Raw genomic sequence first — 21,733 nt, 5'->3', positions numbered from 1 at the left:
TTCCAAGAGTGCAATACTGAATTGGCTGTCATACCAGGAGGACTTACATCACAACTGCAGCCACTTGATGTATCTTTAAACAAACCCTTTAAAGTCTTTATGAGCGAAGAGTGGAACAAGTGGATGATGAATGCCGGTGTACATCAGCTAACACCAGAGTGTGCCCACTCGCGCACTTGAGTGATTGATGCCCTAAAACGGCCATCAGTCTCTCAAGTGTGGGAGTGGGTTAAGACATCTTGGTCGAAAATGAATGAACAAACTATTGTTAAAATCTTTCTTAAAATGTGGAATTAGCAACGCCCTTGATGGAAATGAAGATCATTTCTTATATGAAGATGATGATGATGAAGAAAAAGAGGAAGAAGAAAGAGAAGAAATTAATGATGATAGAGAAGAGTCAGATGACAGTGACACGGGTTTTGCAGGTTTCTGAAAGGTCAGTTTACTATTAAAAATTACCTATTGTTTTATCCATTTTTTTTTAAATCATACTTTAAAGTTTAGGTTTTTTCCAGAAAATTGTATTAAATTTCTTGGGTGCATCTTATACACCGGAAAATACAGTATTGTTGGAAAGTTTTTATTGAACTTAACATGTCAATTAAGTTTTTATCTCTACCTTGTAACTCTAAATTTAAATTGCTTAATTTCGTACAGAAATCTACTAAAAACGATAAGTGTAACAACCATCTTTTATCACTGAATTGTGGATAAATATCTCCTTTTTCATCAAGAAAAATTTTTTTTTTCATTAATTAATACAAGAAATCTTTCTAAAAATTGACTTCTGCTGAGCAAGCGAACATTATTGTACAACAGAAGTTCCCTATTTCATCTGCCTGTAATTTAAATAACTGCCGTTGCAGGGCTTTTCCTCGAACAGAATTTTAAATGTAATATCCAAAACATCTTCTGCGTTTAATCTTTTACTACACAGTACTAATTGGTCAATAATACAGTGGTACGTTATAAAATCTGGATATTTGTCATCGTTTTTACATAATGAAATGAAGCCTGATTAGTAATATGAGTAGTAATAGACACAAGTTTAAAAAGCGGAAGTTTGTGTTGTTTCACAACTTCATCAAATGCTGAAAAAATGTCTTCTCCCCTAATCCTTCTTAATAATGGTATAATTTTCAAAAGTTCTTCTTTACTTGAATAATCTTGAAATACCATGCCAATAAATACCATTAACTGAGCAATATCAGTAAAGTTAATATTTGATTCATCAAATTGTAATGAAAACGCGACACACTGGTGAATGTCAGACATTAACCTGGCCTGGAAACTTTTCTCCGGCAATTTGAAAACTTGTCTGTGGCCTAGAAGTAGTATCTCTCTAGCGACGCCTCAAACCGAGAAGCTCCTTTCTGGAAGCGGGGAAACTCCTCTCTCAAGCAACATGGATCCAGACAGTCTCTCTGACTGCGACTCTGGACCAGGTAGCCTCCTCTCTGACAGCAATTCTGGAACCGGGATCCCCTCTGTTTGCTTCAGTTTCTTTTTATTAGGCCTCCTCTGAGACCTCGCATGAAGTTTGGCAACCCCCAAAGAATCGGTATTAGTCTTTCATCTTAAGTTTCAAGTTCGGCACACCTTTTGTTCTCCTCCGCTTTCTTTTGATTGTAAGTTGCCGGCCATCGGAAAGTTGTTTGAACTCTTTCTGACTGACTTCGGAGATGATTACATTTAGAGCCTGCAAGCCTTTCTCATACATACAAGTTTCAATAACAATCTTTTTAATGCTGCCATGTACAGCTTCGGCAACAAAAACATTGCCTTTGTTTTTAACTCTAACATATTCTTATTAAAGCAGTATATACAGTTAGCTTCAAAAGAGTTATTTACAAAAACATCTGATATAAACTATACCGAGACAAACAAAGTTTATTTTTTTACAATATTCACATGGGACTTAACCTAAGTAAAAAATCAATGTAATGTGCTTTGGAATATTTAAGCTACAATCAAGTTTTTACACTTTGCTTATAATTGTATTCACTCATCTCGCTGTTTGACTTCCACTGATCCAAATTAATTCATTTACCTGGGCTTATAAAGAAAATTACTGATTTGACAATTTTCACGAAAAATAAATAAACAATAGCAATACACTTAAAGTGAATTAAAAATAATACAAAACAATGATAAATAAAATATTATGTTTTGAGTTTTAATTAAATTTGTAAGTAAGAAGGAATACACAAGAGATCGACCAAAAATCGCTCTGTGATCAACTGGTCGATCGTGATCGACAGGTTGAACACCCCTGGTATATACCATACTTGTCAGATAACTATGGTATATACTAATATACACAGGTCACCAAAGCAAAGATGGAATGTGTTATTGCAGGTCATTGCTCTTCTGGTACATATGGTGTAATGGAGCGCAACTCATATAGATTGAGTGAATTTGTGAAGGAGATTTTTTTAGTGCTTAGACTGATAATGTTATGTGTCAAATTAGTGTCAGTGAAATAAATGTTTTGAAAAAATGGAACCTTACATATGTGAATAGCATGTCTATCCAAAGATAAAGTTTAAACCCGATTTATTTATTCATTTTATTTCTTACGACTGTAGGCTTCTTGTACTACAGTCAGGTATTACTAGTGAGTGACCGGTACCCATTGTATATAATGAAAATAATTTTAATGCAGTATTATATTGAATTGTGTTTTATCTAATAATACAGTTTGCATTTATTGTGTGTGTGTGTTTCTAAACATCCATATTAAACTTGAATCATCTTTAATTTCTTTCCTATTTTTTTTGCTCACAGTCTTGATTAATACAATATTGCCTTCCTTTTCTTTTATCCATTTATCGAACATGTATCACCTGTAAAAAAAATGTAACAACAATTTGTGACAGGGGTCCCTACTGCTTATTCCAACAATATTATCTTTAGTTTATTATTCACCATCTCTTTGTGAAAGAGAGAGAGAGAAAAAAGAGATACACTGGAAGAAAAAAAAAATTTAAGTCTTTACTTCATTTTCATATAGTTTCCAAATATAGCCTCCCTTCCTTACATGTTCTCTACTACATAAATTTTTTCTAGCAATTGCAGTAAAACTCTTTGGATTGCATTTGGAACTATTTTCTCACTTCTGCTTTGACCTATCCTTATTTTCAAAGTGAATACTATCCTAGAAAATCAGAAATCTGATAGAGCCAATTCCAGGATGTTGTTCCACAACTTCTAATCTCGATACAAAATTAATAACAGAAAAATCTCACGTACAAAGATTATTTAATAGTATAATTTTCGCCTGTGTGTCACAGGCATCTTCAGTACATTAAGTTCAAATTAAACAGTAACTGACAATTCCAAAAAGCGCCACCTAAGTAGCTGGTGTAAGATAACTAAAAAGATCAATAACTTTCCTAAAAATAAAAATAAAATAAAATAAAAAAATTTGTTTTTATTATTTTTTTTATTTTTATTATTTTTTATTTATTTTTATTTTTAGGAAAGTTATTGACATTTTTAGTTATCTTACACCAGCTACTTAGGTGGCGCTTTTTGGAATTGTCAGTTATTGTTTAATTTGAGCTTAATGTACTGAAGATGCTTGTGACACACAGGCGAAAATTATACTATTAAATAATCTTTGTACGTGAGTTTTTTCCATTATTAATTTTGTATCGATATGTCTACTCACGGTATACCTCTTTTAAAACTTAACTTCTAATCTCATTTCTTCAATATCATGTTGAATTGTGAACATGCTTATAGTTCATTATTATTGTACGGATACCTACCTGGAGTCCTAACACTCGTCGTGGGAGATCCAAACTCATCAACACAACATCTATTTTGCTTCTCCTTGAAATCATTAACAGAAAAAGCACTTGCAACTGACTCAGGCAACTCATTCCATTCATTCACTACTCTCCAAGTGACAACTCTAGTCCTCACACTCTTGCTAACCACACTCTTACCCAACTTCCAGGGATGACCTCTTGTCCTGCTACTTCTAGCAAACGGCTGAAGTACTTCCTTTTTGTATTAATCTTATAAAATCCTTTAAGTAACTTAAATGCTTCTATTATATACTCTCCCCCCACCTTTTTTTTTTTTTTTTGTCTATCAACCAAGTTTTGCGATCCACAAACCATCCGTTTACTCATAGGGAGTGTTCCACAAACCACTCACCATCTTGGTCACTCGCTCTGCATCTCTCAAGAAAAAAACACCAGGTGACCAGACCTGAGCACAGTAATTAATTCAGATATGGTCATGTCGAGGCTTTATAAAGAGGAATGATAACTTCTTTATCTCTGGTTGTTAGTGTGTTCTTCAATAACCAAGTAATCCTATGAGTGACCACTTCAACTCTGTTAATGCTACTCCCATATCCCTGGCTTCATAAATTTTCTGAAGTATAGTTCCCTCAATATGGTACACAGTTCGTAGTCTTTGTATCCCAATCTTTACTTTAGCTTAACTTTACACTTTTGAACATTAAATTGACATTCATTATGTTTTGCCCATACCGTCAGCCTATTTAAATCATCTTGCAAGTGCTACATCACCCTGATTAACTATTACTCTACCTGAATTTGCATCAGGTAGATGCAAATTCAGCAAATAATTGAATATCTCCCTTCATATTATTCCTATATAATTTATATACACATTAAACAGCAGTGCTTCAAGTGCGGAGCCCTGTGGCTGACACAACTAGTCACCTGCCTTAGTGACACATATACCCCCTTCGTAATTGGAATTTCCACATGTTTTGCTACCTCTCAAGTTAAGACCAGATGATCACTTTTCCCAATGGAGGCAGTGTAGTCATTTTAGTTATGGACAGGTCTTCTGATCCTGTAATCAAATCCAATGCTCTCGTACCATGAGTCTCTTCCATCACATTCTGCTTCAAGTAATTATCTCTCAGTAAGTGTGTAAATTCCATTTCCTTCCTATCATTTGATCTTTCCTCCTTCCAGTCTGTCTCTGAAGTTAAAGTGTCCCATAATAACTATGCAATTTGCACTCATTGTACTAATCTGCTGATGCATGTCTTCTGCACCATTCCAAAAAACAAGCCTTATAAATTTAAGGAGTTATAACTGGATTTTACATGCCCTCCCATTGTATTCACCCATCTGACTAATTACTGATTTTTCTGTTTAGTGAAATCAGGTTTTGGCCACTCACTTTGTGATGGATCATTAATATCTTATCCACTATCACTATTTCTTCATGCCCAACAACGTACAGTATTCACATCTGCAATTGTTTCCCCATAAAAAGTCTTGTAATTGGTAGTGAATTTCAGTAGTGCTCATGTTTTCATGCATCAAAAATTCAGTTACTCTGTGCTGCTTAACATGCTTCAAGAAACTTGTAAAAGGCTCATCCATTGTATACGTGATTACATAAGGAATACAACTTTCATCATACATGACTATATACTAAACTGTGGTAAAAGGATAAAGGAACAAAATATGAATGGACATTTTTCAAGGCCACTCATACTCCAAGCCTGCATGTACAGAAGAATTATTTTCATAATTCCCTTGTACAATTCATAGTACCTCCTTACCATAATGTTCAAGGATTTGTGCAAGTGAATTTTAAAAATTGTGAGTTTTTTTTTTTTTTTTCCTGTGAAGGTTTTGTGATTTGAACTTTTCTTGTTCATGATGAAGTGGTACAATAATCTGTTTTGGTACCACTTTCTCAGTAGTCACCCTGTTGTTAAGAACACTTTATCATTGTTCTTGTCAGATGTTAATGTGAATGGTAATTCGGTTTTTTTTAGTGGCTTGTGTTTGACTAGATGTTAAACATGAGAACCTGCTCACAGTTTAGACTGCAAAACACTGTTGCCATACTATATTATTGTCTTTGTGCAGCTATATATAGATGCAAAAAAAAAAAGAAAGAAAGGAATTTCTGCATCTTATACATGTTAATTCCACAAAAAGTAAGGAGAATAACATACTAATAGTGATAATTCAGCAAGACACTTATTAGTCAAGTTCACTCAAACATTAGTTTTGCTGGATACAGTTGTAGTTGTATGTGCATAAGGTAGTGGGACTGCTAAAAACAAGGGGGGGGGGATAGAAATATTACTGATACGTTTTGACTTTTCTGCATATCAGAGTAAGTAGGAATGCTGCTTTGATTGTCTGTAATAATAAATAAAATAATAATGAGAATACCCTTTATACTAATTGCATATTTTATAACCTAATTGGCATATTTTATTTCAGATTTTTCTGTTAGCAGCTCCTCCTACATCTCGCTTAGTGACTATACTGTTTCGCATTCACATGCACTGCATTTATGGAGCCATGTTGGCAATTGTTTTCCCTGTATTAAATACTCGTCAGGTATGAAGTTTGTGCTCTAAGTTCATTGTGTTTATAGAGTATATTATATTATGTATAATATTTAAGATTATTATTAATGTATAAATATTATACATAATTTAAGCAAATTATGTATAATATTTAAGATTATAATTATCTTTAGTCCCGTTCATTTTTAGTGTGAAATTATTATAAAATCTTATTTTACCTTTCAGTTCACCATTAAATGAGAGTTATAGCTGAAATAGTGTCTTACATCAAGAGACCATTTCACTACATGCTTTTAGGGGGATTTATTGTGTGAAAAGATTGCATAAAGATTGCAAATTATGGTCTTCCGAGTCTCTCTCTTTTTCTTGACATCTACACATACTGGTAGATGTCAGATGGACTTTGACAGTTCAGTTTACTGATGGTTTCACAGATGTATTGCCAAAATTGTTTGCATGGTCTTCCTCTATGGTATTTGGCATCTTCTGATTTATACAGAATGAGGGATTCCAAAAAAGGATGAGACTTCAGGATGTCTGAGTTCATGTCCAAGCCATCTGAGTTTTAATTTTTTGGCTGTTTTGACTGTATTTTGGCTAAGTTCCTGCTTAGCCAGATTTTAGCACAGTATAATTAGTAACACAGTCCATCCAAGTGTATCTAAGGATCAGTCTGAGATATGTAATTCCGAAGGAGTTAATTAGATCTGTAGGGTTTTTTTCATGCTTATTGTCCAGGTTTGAGAATCATAGAAGAAGATGGTTCTGCTGGTTGCATGGTATAGTCTTAATTAATGATATTAATGTCTTTAATGATATTAATGATGATTTTCTAAGGGGCTATTGTTGATATGAAGTATTGTATAAGGTTTTCATAACCTGTTGAGAATACTTCGGACGTTTGGATGTTGGTCTGCAGACCAATAAGTTTAGCCTATGCGCTAGTAAACTGAGATATTTTTGTGCATTTGTTGGTTCTGTATCAATAAGTACAACATTGTCAGCCAAGCCTAAGATCAGTTATTTGAATGGTGTTGGTGGATGGTAAAACCAAGATCTTCTGTGTTGATGGTCCAGAAGATGTAGTCCAAGCATGCCAAGAACAAATAAGGTGCTAGTACATCACCTTGCAGGACTTCTGTTTTCACCAGAAAGGATTCAAATGTTTCTGTTTTAAAGATTACTGTAGCATTGTAATCTTTATAAGGTACTGAGATTGCTTGTATGATTTTTGAGGATAGACCATAGAAGCTGAGTATTTTAAATATTGCTTCTCTATTAATGGAGTCAAAGGCTTTTTTGAAATCTGTAAAGGTTAAAATCAGTGGTAGGTTTTTATCACGTGAACCTTCCATGATTCTTCTGATGCAGTGTTCTCTGTTGCAATCTATCGGCAAGATTTTTTTTTCTAAGTTGGTACATCTGTTATAAGCATCCATGTGAAATTGCAAGTCATTCTATCAAGTAGTTTGTTTTATACAGCTGTCTGAAGCAAAAGTGTTCTCTGTATCCCTTGAAATGGATAAAATTCAGTATTGTGCAGTTATAAAATTCTTTGCAAAAGAAGGTTTAACACTAAAAGAAATTCATTCGAAGTTCATAAAAGTTTATGGGCACTCTTCTCCTTCGTTTTTGACAATTAAGAAATGAGCTGTTGAGTTTAAACATGACCGTACCAGCCTTGAAGATGATCCACGTGAAGGACATCCAAAAAGTGTAACAATGCCAAAAATCATTGATTAAGTGCACGATATTACTATTATTACTATTATTACGGGCAACTCCAGGGAGTCATTCGACTCATCGAGGGAGGCCCCAAATCATATTCATCACAACTATCTGACATTCATACAGTATCTATCATACCTCGCCTTAAACTCATTCACTGTCACAGCATCCACTACAGACTCAGGGAGCGCATTCCACTCATTCACCACTCTAAAAGTAAAGAACCCAGCTCTAACACCTTTACTAACCACACTTTTGCCCAGTTTCCATGGATGTCCCCTAGTCCTCCCACAACCAGCCCTGTTCACAAAAATATCTTCTGAATTAATTTTATAGAAATTATTCTATAATTTTATAGAATAATTTTATAGTCAAAGTGCGTGAAATTGCTGAGACCATAGGCATTTCAAAAGAACGTTTAGGATATATTTTGCATGAAGAATTGCAAATGAAAAAGCTTTGTGCGAGATGGGTGCCACGCTTGCTCACAGCAGATCAAAAACGCACTCGCATGAAAATCTCTGAACAGTGCTTAGAGCGTTCTAACAAGAATAAAACTGATTTTGTACATTGATTTATTACTATGAATAAGACTTGGATTCACCATTACACACTAGAATTCAAGCAGCAGTCAAAACAGTGGACAGAAGCCGGTTGTTCAGCACCAAAGAAGACAGTCAGTTCTATCAGCAGGAAGGGTCATGCCATCGGTGTTTCGGGATGCTAAAGGCATTTTGTTTATTAATTATTTTGAAAAGCAATAACCGGGGATTGTTATTCCGATCTATTAACCAGACTAGACAAAAAAATTCATTAGAAAAGACCTGGTTTGCAGAAGGAAAAAAAATCATCTTTCATCAGGACAATGCACCCGCCCACTTAAGGTGTTTTGGCAATGGGAAAATTAAAGTATCTGCACTATCAATTGTTGGAACATCCACTCTATTCTCCAGATTTGGCTCCCTCTGACTTCTATCTCTTCTCAAAACTAAAACTCTTCCTCACTGGTCAGCATTTTTCTTTAAATCAAGAGATGATTGCAGCTGTAGAGGGGTATTTTGCAGATCTCACTGAGAACCACTACAGGGATGGAATAATGGTGCTGGAATAAATGTATTAGTCTTAAGGGAGAGTGTGTTGAAAAATAAAAATAATTTTGAAATTATAAATTTGTATTTTCATTGTTAGGCCAAGAACTTTTCAGGCCACCCTCGTATTTGTTTTATTGTACTTGTTTTTTTAGAAATCCAACTTGGTTATTTCTTAAAAGTGGTGTAAAGTATTCTATTGAGTATCATCGTATTGTAGATTTTTAACTGTGGGTTGATAGCAAAGTATTGTAGTAGATAGCATCCTATTGTAGATTTTAACTTTGGGTTGATAGCAAAGTAATACCTCTTTAGTTATTCATTCTATTAAGATTACTTTTTTTGGTTATAGGGAAAATAAGTTCTTGTTTCTGTTGTTCAGGTATTATTGAATTGATTCGTGGAATGTGTGTTATATCCAACATTTTTAAAAGTGTCTGTTCTGATTCCATCAAACCCCCTTGGGATTTCCCTGCTTTTGTTTGATCTATTGCTATTTTAGTTCTTTTTCAGTGACATCTTAACAGTTTATTGGTAGATGCCGGTCTGCTAACTGGCTTGAATGCTGATACACACATACACTAAATGTGATTAAAACAGAAAAGAGAGCAGAAATTTTATTTGTATTAGTGTAAGTACAAATAAAATTTGTATTTACACTAATGTAGTGAATATGATATGTTGTATATCACATTAGTAGAGATAATATTACAACAAGATTTATAGCCATAACGTCTTTTGCAATCTCATAAATTTAAATACACAGATAATTAAAAATTTTATGCATTAAAGTATTGAAATTAATTCAGTGATGAGATGGATTATGGTTGGAAATACCCGATTTTGAGATCCTCTTTTAGGATACAAGGAACTTTTATTAAGAGCTTTCCATCCGAAAGTGAGTTAGCTGGTCTCATACAGATGGTAGAGTGTCCTTCTTTCGAAACAGTTTTCATCTTGTAGCCAGAAAACAGGATGCACTTGAAACATGGTCATACAAGGGGTGTCCAAAAAAAAGACAGAACTTCTTAAATAGCATGCCAACCGGCACAGAGGGAGAGCACTGCGATTACTGAGTGTATCTAGTGGCAGGTTTTGACAACAAACTGCCATTTGCCCTGTTCTTCTATGAGCATTAGTAGTCGAGTTACATCCACAGAAGTGAGCACATGTACAAGCTGTTTGTTGGATTAGTGACAATGAATGAAAATGCTCGAAGAACAGTGTGTATGTGTGTGAAATTTTGCTGCAAACGTGGTCAAAATTTTACACAGACATTTCAATTGCGTAGCCAAGCATATGGGGAGGACTGTATGAGGCGAACACAGTGCTATGAGTGGTTTGGGCATTTTAAAAAGGGCAGAATGTCGGTGAAGATCCCAGGCCTGGATGACCTTCCACATCAACAGATGACGACCATGTCGAGAGAGGGTTGTGCTGTGATTTGTGCAAATTGTCATTTAACTGTCCAAGAAGTTGCTGATGAAGTGGGTATCAGCATAGGATCTTGCCATCAAATTTTAACTGAAAAACTTCAGACGCTTTGCATCAGTGCAAAATTCGTGATGAGTTTGTTGAGAAACATGACAAAACATCAGACATCCGTTGTGCCATCCATCCTATTCTAAGTCCCCAGACTTAGCCCCAGCAGACTTTTTCCTGTTTCCCGAACTTAAAACTACTTTGAAAGGACATCGTTTCTAAGCCATAGAGGAGATTCAGGAAAATGTAATAAGAGAACTGCATGCATCACAGAAAGTGCATTCCAGGAAGCATTCTAATAATGGAAGAAACATTGGGAACGGTGTATCGCCAGTAGATGGGGGGGGGACTACTTTGAAGAGAACAGTGTTTAAAATGTTGTAAAATGAGAATAAAATCTTTATAGGAATTTTTTTTTTTTTTTTTTTTTTTTTTTTTTTTTTTTTTTTTTTTTTACATCTTGTATTTTAGATGGAGTTAACCTTCCTGTTTTGTTGTAAACTAAGTTTACATAAGACAATAAGCATCCATGACAAGGCATTTAGGCTAATTTTAAGAAAAAGATGACATAACTTTTCATTATGTGTGTAATGAAAATGCTATGCGTTGTCATTTGACATTTCATGATAGTGGTGTATTTGAACATCATCAAATTCCTGACATTTATTCTCAAGGGAGTATACAGGATATGATAGTACTACATGAAAAATTTACATCATTACTAACTTCCTATCTACAATTTTCTCTAAATCAGTGTTACCTGTCATGGCTCCAACATTGTCAGATCTTATATTTCTATCTTCTAAGGCACTTTTTTACCATATCAATCCACCTATGTCTTGGTCTTTTTCCTGCCAACCTACAGAGAACATTTGTTTTGCTAATCTTTCCTCTCTCATCTGCTTAAGTGACAATACCACCTGAGATTAGCTCTGCTAACACATTCCTGAATGCTAACAATAGTGAGTTCTTTCCTAATGTTGTATCCCAATTTATGATTATTAGGCTTTCAATTATCCTTACAAGAGAAACTCTACTTGTCTTTATCCAAATCTTATCTATGTACGAGATATCACCCAAATACAAATATTTAAGCTTCTTCTCCCCATAGTGTCCCTAATATTTATTTTATACTGCACCTTTCAGGACATTTTGTTTAAGTTATAAAATTCAAAAACAAGGAGCAAATACCAAAATATGTCTGAGTGTGAAACCAATATGCAGTTGTGACCTTTATCTTGTAACTTAACAAAATACCCCCCCCCCCATGTAATTAGGTTCTTACGTTTTTACAAGTGGTGCATTGGGCAGCAATCTCAGACAACTGTATTTTCAATGAACAAAAGTTTATTGAACTCTTAAACATGCAATTCCCATATAGGCTAAGATGCTAATATCCTATATGGGAATTGTGATCATGCCGCCATAACAAATTCTATACATACAAACATATATATAATCCCAGAACTAATTAACACTTTACTTAACCCTTTACTAGTCTGAATGCGCTATAATGCTGCATTACATGGACATATATATTCAGTTTACTCTATCTAACTTACTAAAACAATATAGGTTAAACTATCCTTTCGCTGTGCTAATACATACTTTTGACCTTTACAACTCTCTTAAATAAAATACAGTGTACATGCATAAATCTCTAGGCACATGAATACTTATTAAATAATATTAACAGACTTACTCTCATTCTAATCTGACATGTACTAAAGTCCTAGTATAATTCTCATTAATCTCTTCAACTGTCCAGTAATTGAACAATGATTACAATTACATAAGATTTCAATTGACACGAGATTTTTACAGTACCTTTTTGACTTGGGTCTTCTACACTGGTCTCTACCCTTTTCCGATTGTACCTTCCTAGGACGAACTTTTCTATAATCTATTACTCCTAAGTTCTTTTGGTATTAAGATGGGCTTTCACGATCTTCACTTTTCGTGCTTGAATTAAGGACACACATAGGATCATCTATTCTATGGCTGTGAAACTCACCACGTGGGCACTGACTTCTTTATAGATTTCTTTCTCTCATTACGATCACTGGATGATGAAACACATAGACAATACCGTCCTTCTTTTAACTATATGGCGTTCCTCGTTTCTTACAATAGGAACACAGAAGCGAAATCCCGCACACTTTGTTTCCTTGTTGTGTCAGGCGGAGATAACTCCTAAGCCATCACTCAGGAAAACCGCGTGTGACCTATACGAAAATTCGTGAAGAAAACTCTGAGTTAAAAAACCCTGCTTTCTTGTAACTAAACGGCGTTCCTCATTTCTTACAATAGGAACACGGAATCGAAATCCCATACACTTTATTTCCTTATTGTGTCGGGCGGAGATACAACTCCTAACCCGTCACTCAGGAAAACCCGTGAGACCTATACGAAAATTCTTGAGGAAAAAGCCATGTGTGTGTGTGGGGGGGGGTTCCTAACCCTTTTATACGATGACCCTACCGGCACCTTCTTCAATTTCTTTTCTTCCCCCTTTACTGGAGTCGATTTCACTGACCAATTAGAGTGGTGTTTTTCTGCCAAAACATACTGCGGTCTGTGTGCACACGACTGACACATGACGTCTCAATTCGAGAATTGATCTTGAGCGATAGTCTTTTGTTTCAGCTAGCCTCTATGTAATATATATTAAATTAATCCCCTTTCCAAAAAAGGAGATTAATTTAGTAAATTAATCCCCTTTTTTGGAAAGGGGATTAAAAAAATTTCTAAGAATTTAATCGAATCTTTAATCTCTTATTTCAAGTGTAAAAACTAGCCTCTCACATACAAATTCTTATGACTAATCTTCTTTGTCTTACTTAATCTATTTTTATCATATCACAACTGTAATAAAATTCCCTTTTTTATTATTTAGTTCAACAAACAATTTCAGCTACATTTTTCACTTGGATGCAAGCATATTTTCCTTTCTTTAATTTTTATGTATTAGCTACTTATACAGGGTTTTTATTTCTTATCTTTACATCATGATAACTGAAATTTTCACATTCTTAAGTTTTCAAGGTGTAACACTAATATCCTCATTTTTGATGTGATATTGCCATTGATGTCATCTATTCATTCCACTGATCTTTCTCAGAACTCTCATATCGGGGGGTCTCTAGTCTTTGATCAAGCGTTTTATTTCTAACCTAGCTCTTTGATCCATAAGTTAAAATTGGTTTGAACACTGTCTTGTATATACATCTCATTTAGTGTTTTGACTGATTTCTCTCTTATTCCATATAAATTTATTCAGTTGATGTCCTACCATGCCAGCTTTGTCGATTCTGTTGTCCATTTCCATATTTAATTTACCATCTTCACAAAAAATCGTGCCTAAGTAGCTGAAATGTTTTACTTGTTCTACAGGTTCTCAATTCACAATGCAGTTGATATTTTCAAATGCTTTTGCTTATTTTCATCGTCTTTGTCTTGGTTCATCCTTTGATTTGTCCCTCTGTCCAGGTCCTCTGAACTATGCAGTGCAGCCACTTTAAGATTTTTATACCTCCATACTTCAGCATCTGATTATCAAAGACCATATCTATTACAACAGTTATTCAGTTTAGTCAGGGAATCTTGCAGACTTGTAGCGGATTTATTTAGAAGTATAACATCATCTGCATAAAGCAAAGAAGTGACATTAACATCTCCAATTTTGATATCAGGTTTAATACCACTTTCTTTCATAATGAATAACAGATGGGATAATGTACATTCTTGTCTGACACCAGATTTAATATTAAACCATCTTCCTGTACTTCCTTAATTCTAACTGCTGACTTACAACTCAAATAAAGGCTAAATATTACTCGATATAATGCCCCACTGACACCATACAACTGTAGTGTTTTGAAGCTTCTCTCTTGGCACCTTGTCATGTGCCTTCTCCAGATCTACAAAACTTAAATACAGATCCTTGTTGTATTTTCCACGACTTCTCAGATATTTGTTGTAAAATGAAAATCTGATTCTGACAGCCTCTATTTTTCCTGAATCCAGCTTGTTCTTCACCAAGCTTCTCTTCCACAATCGTTTCTCAAGTACCGGCATAAATCTTACCAGGAACACTCAGTAGAGAAATACCTCTGTAATTTGGAGATTTCCCCAGGTGGCGTCAGTGAATAAGCTACTCTAAATTTGTGCTCTTCATTTTATCGTTTTTGTGAGTATTTTTCATCGAAATTAATCATCAAACAGAAACCTTCACAGCTGGTACTGAGGAGCGTAATACTTCTGCACAACCTGTACTTATAGTGCGTTTAATCAGTTATCTTTCCAATTCTAAATCAGCCATGTGTAAGCACTCGCAATGCCTACCGTATGCAACAAAAGACAACAGTGAACAAGCACTCCGTATCTCGCTAGCGCAGTGCCGTCGATCACCACTGACAAACCTATTACATGCTGCAGCTGCAAAACTGGTGTCACAAATAGAAAAAAGTGTATATTCTGTGAGTTCTGTTGCCACTGGCTGCACGCTTCCTGCACCAAAATAGACGAATCTGTGCAAAAGCTACTTATCGAACTTAACCAGCCGTTTTTCTGTTAGCTGTGCTCCCTTTTGTAAAACAACTTCTGAACATAGGTAAACGTGTCGAAAACCTCAAACAGCATATCAGTGCTTGAAAGGAAACTTTTACTTCCAAAATACGTGCAGTCGAAGTAAGCTCAAACAAATCGACGACCAGTGCAACGCAAGCTCAACTTTGCCCGTGAATGAACTCTGCGATCTAATCGCGTCAACAGTAAATGATTTGATGGAAGTCAAAAACAAAAAAATTCACCGCCGTCATTTTGAACTTTCTGACAGCAAACGGAAAATCATTATAAGAGGACATCAACAAACTAGCTGAAGAATGCAATATCAACTCTAAGAATATCGTTAGGTACCATCGTTTTGGGCCTATAAATAAAAGAAAGGATGGACCAAACTTTCCACTCCTAGTAAAAGTGACTTGCAACATGCTGACAAGCACATCAAAACTAATAACAGCAATCAACAACAAGTTCAAAGACACCAAATGCACATACGTGCTCGACCAGATTTAGCATTTGCACAAAGGGAACAAAGATGCCAGCTTCAAAGACAACTTGAAGAAAAACATCAAAATGGTGACAACAGTTGGATCATTGACTACAGACAAGTTAAACTGGTGCAAAAAGCAAGTGATGCCATTAGCAGCCACCAAGGAGACCAGTATGCAGGTATTGCATAGGAAATGTGCAAGACCCTTGCGGTCAAACATATCACTCACAAAACCCTACATATTCAGTTCACCAACATCCATGGCCTAAACTCCAACCTTAATAGTGTCCACTACCACCTTCAGTCTACCAAACCCCACCTACTCTTTCTGGCAGAAACTCAAATCTCACCTCCCCTCAGCACTATTTATCTCAACCTTCCAAACTGCTCATTCTTTAACAACTTTCATCTCATTGGTGGTGTCTGTGCATACATCTGTTCTGACATAACGTGCCAAAGAGCACCCAACTTTGACCTTCTTTGGTTGAAAATATCCCTTCCCCACTCAGTCAAATTCATTTGCTGTATCTGTTGCTCAATCAACCACTCTGAGCTCTTTAATTTCCTCTCCTTAAAAATTGACTTTCTCCATTCCCACTTTCTCAACAGCGAAATTATCCTCCTAGGAGAGACATTAATGTCCACAACACTAGCTGGCTTTCCTTCTCCAGTTGTACAGAATACAAGAGTAATTTGGGATTATAACAGTGCCAAGTGGAACAGTCTCCGCAACGTCTATGCCACATTCCCATGGTTGGACTATTGCTTCCGGCCTTCCAACCCAAACATGTGCACCGAACTTATTACCAAAGTAATTCTCACTGGCATGGAAACATATATTCCACACAGTACTCTGAACTGCCATTCCCTAATTAAACCCTGGTTCTCTAAAAGATGTGCCAAGGCTGTACAGATGAAACACCAGACATACCATAACTGGCTGAAATCAAGAACCACATCTTCCTTTAGAGCTTATACCAAAGCCCGAAATAGATGCAAAAAAAAAAAAATTAGTGCTTCCAAAACAGAGTTCGAAAGAGCAAAAAGCAGGAAACTAGCAGACTGTCCAAACAGCAGCCGAGACTTTGGTCTCTCGCCAAAGCAATTGGCTGTAACTTCTGGCCAACACACTATTCCTGCCCTTATCATACCCAGATGGCTCTATTGCATCATCACCCACAGAAAAAGCCAATCTTCTGGCTTTACACTTTGCTTCCAATGCTTGCATAACTGAATATGGTAAATGTCCCCCAACCATTCCAGACATTCAACATACAATGCTTCCCCCCATATCCTTTTGCTAGGATGAGATCAGAAAAATACTGACCAAATTAGACACAAAGTAGTCTCCTGGCCCTGATGACATTCCCCCAATTGTCCTGAAAGTTTGCGCACCAGAACTGACTCCTATCCTATATTCAGCCCATTCCCAAGAAGGCAGACAAGTCCCTTTCGTCCAACTACTGCCCTATCTCGCTTACCTCAGTCCTGTCAAAAGTAATAAAATCATCAATTCCCAACTTCTACACTACCTTGAAGACACCCACCTAATAAACAACCGCCAGTATGGATTCTGTCGCTGCTGATCAACAGGAGAGCTGCTCACATATATCACCCATCTCTGGACAAATACCATGGAGAAGTTTAGCAAATCTCAAGTGGTTGCACTTGATATCTCCAAAGCCTTGGAGATATCAAGTGCAACCAGGTCTAGCACAAAGGCTTACTAAGCAAACTACCCTTATTCGGTCTGACCCAGGACTTCTGTAGTTGGATTGCCAGCTTTCTGTCTGGACGTACAGTGTGAGTGATGGTGGATGGCTCCCTATGCTCTCATAATTCAATTAATGCTGGGGTTCCACAAGGTTCTGTCCTCTCACCCAATGACCTACTTCAGTTGACCTCCAACCCAATACATAGTTTTGCAGATTACAGCACACTACGCTCCTCGTTTTCATTTGATAAACCTTATTCAACACAACTCACCTCAACCTACAGAACATCAACCACCATTGCCCTCAATTCTGATCTCCAAGTCATCCTCCAATGGGATTCAGATAACCTCATCAATTTCAATGCTAATAAATAAAACCCAGTTCTGTCCTATTTCCCATAAAAAATGAACCATTTTTTCCCAGTATCCTTTTTGACGATACCCAAATTTCCAGACAGTTTGAGTTCTCTCTTCTTGGATCCTTACATCAAACCTCTCCTGGCATAAACACATCACAGCCATTTCATCCTTAGCTTCAAAAACACTAGATTTCTCTTTTGCTCAAGATGCTACTTCACCCCTGAACAGCTGTTAACATTATACAAATCGCAAATCTGCCCAGCTGTTTAATACTGCTCCCACATATGGGGTGGGGCCCCTAAAAACTCTCTCAAAATGCTTGACTGAATACAGAGGAGAGTAATTAGACTTATTAATGACCCATCTCTTACCAACTCCCCCCCCCCACTTTTGCACAGATGTTTGGTTTCTGCAGTGTGTATATTCTACAAATATTTCCATGGGAAATGCTCATCTGAAATAACATCAATAATTCCTCCACTCAGTACTAAGCTCGTTGGAACATGTGCAGCTGCTGCTCAACATCCCTTCACAGTACACCTAGAAACAAACAGAACAAGTTTCTTTTCCTCCTCCTTCATCCCTGCTACTGCTGCACTGTGGAACAGTCTTTTCACCCTGACGTATTTCGCAAGGAATACAACATACAGGCTTTTAAATCAAATGTAAACAAGTTCTCCTTTCCCAACCCACTACCCATATACAGTACTAATGTACTATAGATTGATCAACCAACCTCTTGTGTATGGGCACAACATAAAATTCTCACATTCAGTTTTAATTCCATTTTAATTATATAGGTACTATGAGAGCTCTACTCCAATCATATGGAATTCGTCCCTCTGTCCAGGCCCTCTGAACTATGCAGTGCAGCTACTTTAAGACTTTCATACCTCCATACTTGAGCATTTCTGGTCGAATATTATCTACTCCAGCTGTCTTTCCACTTTTTCAGACATTTGATGGCTTTTTCTACTCAAGTATGGATATGTATTCCTGACTGCATGCTTGGTCAGTGTTTTTTATCGATGTGCTGTCATCACAGCTAGTTTCATTTAGCAATTTTTCGAAGTAATTATTCCATACTTCATGGATATCTTTTTCTCCAGTTTTCATATCACCTTTATCATCTCTAATTCCAGCACTCTTTCCTCCATTTCTGAGCTTCTTCAACAACCTCCAGAATATCTTCCACCTTCTTGATATTTATTTTCTATGTTCTTATCAAAGTGTTCCCATGACTTTTGTTTAGCTAGTTTTACACAATGTTTAGCTTTCTTACATTTGTCTCTGTATTCTCTAAGAGCACATGCTGACTTATTTGCCAGGAACTTTGATATGCTTTCTTCTTTTCCTTCACTGCCTCTTTAATTTCTTGTCAGAAACTCAGAACCATGGAGTTCTGATTTTTCTATCCTTGCAGACAGCCTCACCACATGCCTCTCTGGCTGAATCAATATTTTCTTAAGAGCTTGCACTGAATTTCCAAGGTTTGATTCCTGTTCTCAAACTCTTTCATTTTTTCTTGAATAATGTTTGTGTATTTTAGTCTACAGTTCACATCTGAAAGCTGCTCAACTTTTATTCGCTTTAAAACTTTCTTACATGTTCTTCTTTTCAATGTGAAATTCAATTTTATCCTGCTCAAGACTAAATAGTGATCACTTCCAATTTCAAATCCTCTGTACACCCTAGTGACCTGCATAAGAAAGAAAACATTACTATCAGCAGTAAGGTCAAAAAATGCTAATCTAAGGGAATTTTTCTGCTATGTGACAAGCGAGTGGACAAATAATTATGACAGGTTGACACTGAATAGTTATGGTAGCAGAGTAACCATAGTAAATGATATAGTGGAATTATTTAATGAGCACTTCATCAGTATACACCATGATGCTGTGAATGATGTGCAACATGTATAAGGGAGGCAAGGATTAGGAGAATTAAACATGAAAGAATCAGAGAGGTGTATCAAGTGTTGCTTAGGTTAGATATTAATAAGGCTGTGGGAATGGATGACAAATCACCATGTATTTTTAAAGAATGTTCAAAAGAGTTAGCCATGCCTTCACCTGGTTATTTAATGAAAGTCTTGCAGTGGGGAAGGTTCCTAAGGAGTGGAAAGAAGGCAAAATAATACCTCTCCACAAGCATGATTTGAAAACAGAAGTTTCCAATTATAGGCCAGTCTGTATATCTGCAGTTGTAATCAAAGGAAAATTTGGTTAGAAATAGAATACAGGATTAGATTGATTGATGTAAGATTTTCTGTGATAGTCAGCATGGGTTTGTGAAGAACAGGTCTTGTTTTTAGCAATCTGTTTGTGTTTTGTGAAAGGTGACAAGGGAGAATCATATACAGTAATATTCTTGGACTTTGCAAAAGTGATTGATAGATTGCCACATGATAAGTTGGTGTACAAGCTGTAGAGGCGAGGAATAGATAGTATTTTGATTAGATGAATCGGAGATTGGCTCACTGAATGATACCAGCAGGGTGTATGATGGAGCAATATCTCTGAAAAGGAGGGTGACCAGTGGTGTGCCTCAGGGTTCTTTTCTTGGGCCCTTACTGTTTAACTTATTTGTTAATGTTATTTCATGTGGATTAACTGGAGATCTTTAAATGCTTGCTGATGATGCAAAGTTAGGTAGAATTATCAGGAGTAGTGCTGATGTTAACTCTACAGGAAGATTTGAATAGATTTTCAGCTTGCACAAATGAGTGGGGTTGCAGTTTTAAATTTTTAATAAATGCAAGTTGTTACACTTTGGGATACAAAGATATAAGGCTATATACTGTATTGCTGGAACTGTACTTCAGAAAATGGATGAGATTTGGGATCATGGAGTGATGGTAGACAGTGGACTGAAGTTTTAAGGGCATATTGCAAGTGTTGCAAAGACAGTATGTCGTATCTCATCATCATCAAATTCCTGACATGTACCCTCAAGTGGGGTGTACAGGATATGATAGTACTACATGAAAAACTTACATCATTACTAACTTCCTATCTACAATTTTTCTCCAAATCAATCTGTTACCTGTCAAGACTCCAACATTATCAGATCTTATATTTTTCTTTTCTAAGGCACTTCTTACGGTGACAATTCACCTATATCTTGGTCTTCCTCTGGGAGGTATCTCTGCTATGATACAAAGTACATATTGGGATAAGGAGGTAGTGATGCCTCTATTTAAGGCATCAATCAGACCACATATGGACTATTGTGCTCAAATTTGGTTACCTAGTTTTCATTGTGATGTGCAACATTAGAGAGTGTTCCAAAGACGAATGACCAAAGTGATATCAGGACTCTGGAGTGTTGGTTATGAAGAGCGTTTGAGGGAATGTGGATTACAGAGGTTGGTGGATAAAAGAAAAAAGGAGATAGAGAATAGAAAGATAGAGATCTCCAAGTTAGTTAATGGATTCTATCAAATTAATACAGAAGGAATTATAAAAAGAGTAGATGTTAAGATGGGAAGAACGAGAGGCCATTTCTGAAAGTTGTATAAAGATGTGGTGAAGAAAGGTGAATAAAGATGTGGTGAAGAAAGGGCATGAGGAGTAGATTTTTTGCATGGAGAGTTGTTGATGAGTGGATTACATTGCTGGCATGCATTGTGCATGCAGGTAGTTCATATAACTTCAAATCTCATTATGATAGACATGTTGCTGGTTGTATGGGCCTCCCAGGATGACTCTGACTCCTGAAGGTTATCGAAAAATATGTATATTATAATAATGATTATAATGCCAAAATTTCATTCTCTCAAGTCCGCGTGGTTAGCCTAGTGGCTTTGCGCTTCGCAACCATATGCCTGGGGAAGGAGTGTCCTGGATTCGATTCCAGTTGCCAACGTGAGGAGCTTAAGGATCTTCCTCAGCCATAACCAAGTTAGCCAGTCTTGGGCATGGACAGCAGGGTTTTTCCCCCAGTTTATCTGGGGTTTTTCATCCGCAAGCAGGCAA

At 36.3% G+C, this 21,733-nt stretch overlaps 1 protein-coding gene across 1 annotated transcript in view; it reads left to right on the top strand.

Annotated features, from left to right (window-relative positions):
• LOC150109435 (transmembrane protein 164) overlaps positions 1–21,733 on the top strand; it is a 177,982-nt gene that overhangs the window by 81,123 nt on the left and 75,126 nt on the right. The window contains exon 3 of the mRNA XM_090408187.1: positions 6,243–6,362. Coding sequence (XP_090264313.1) covers positions 6,243–6,362 — 120 coding nt within the window. The remainder of the gene's footprint in view (positions 1–6,242; positions 6,363–21,733) is intronic.

The sequence above is a fragment of the Typopeltis vanoorti genome, chromosome 2 (assembly GCF_054136105.1).
Source record: "Typopeltis vanoorti isolate ZY-2024b chromosome 2, IOZ_Tvanoo_1.0, whole genome shotgun sequence".
Taxonomy (NCBI): domain Eukaryota; kingdom Metazoa; phylum Arthropoda; class Arachnida; order Uropygi; family Thelyphonidae; genus Typopeltis; species Typopeltis vanoorti.
Note: the sequence above shows the minus strand (reverse complement) of the source record. Positions and strands in the feature narration are given on the sequence as shown.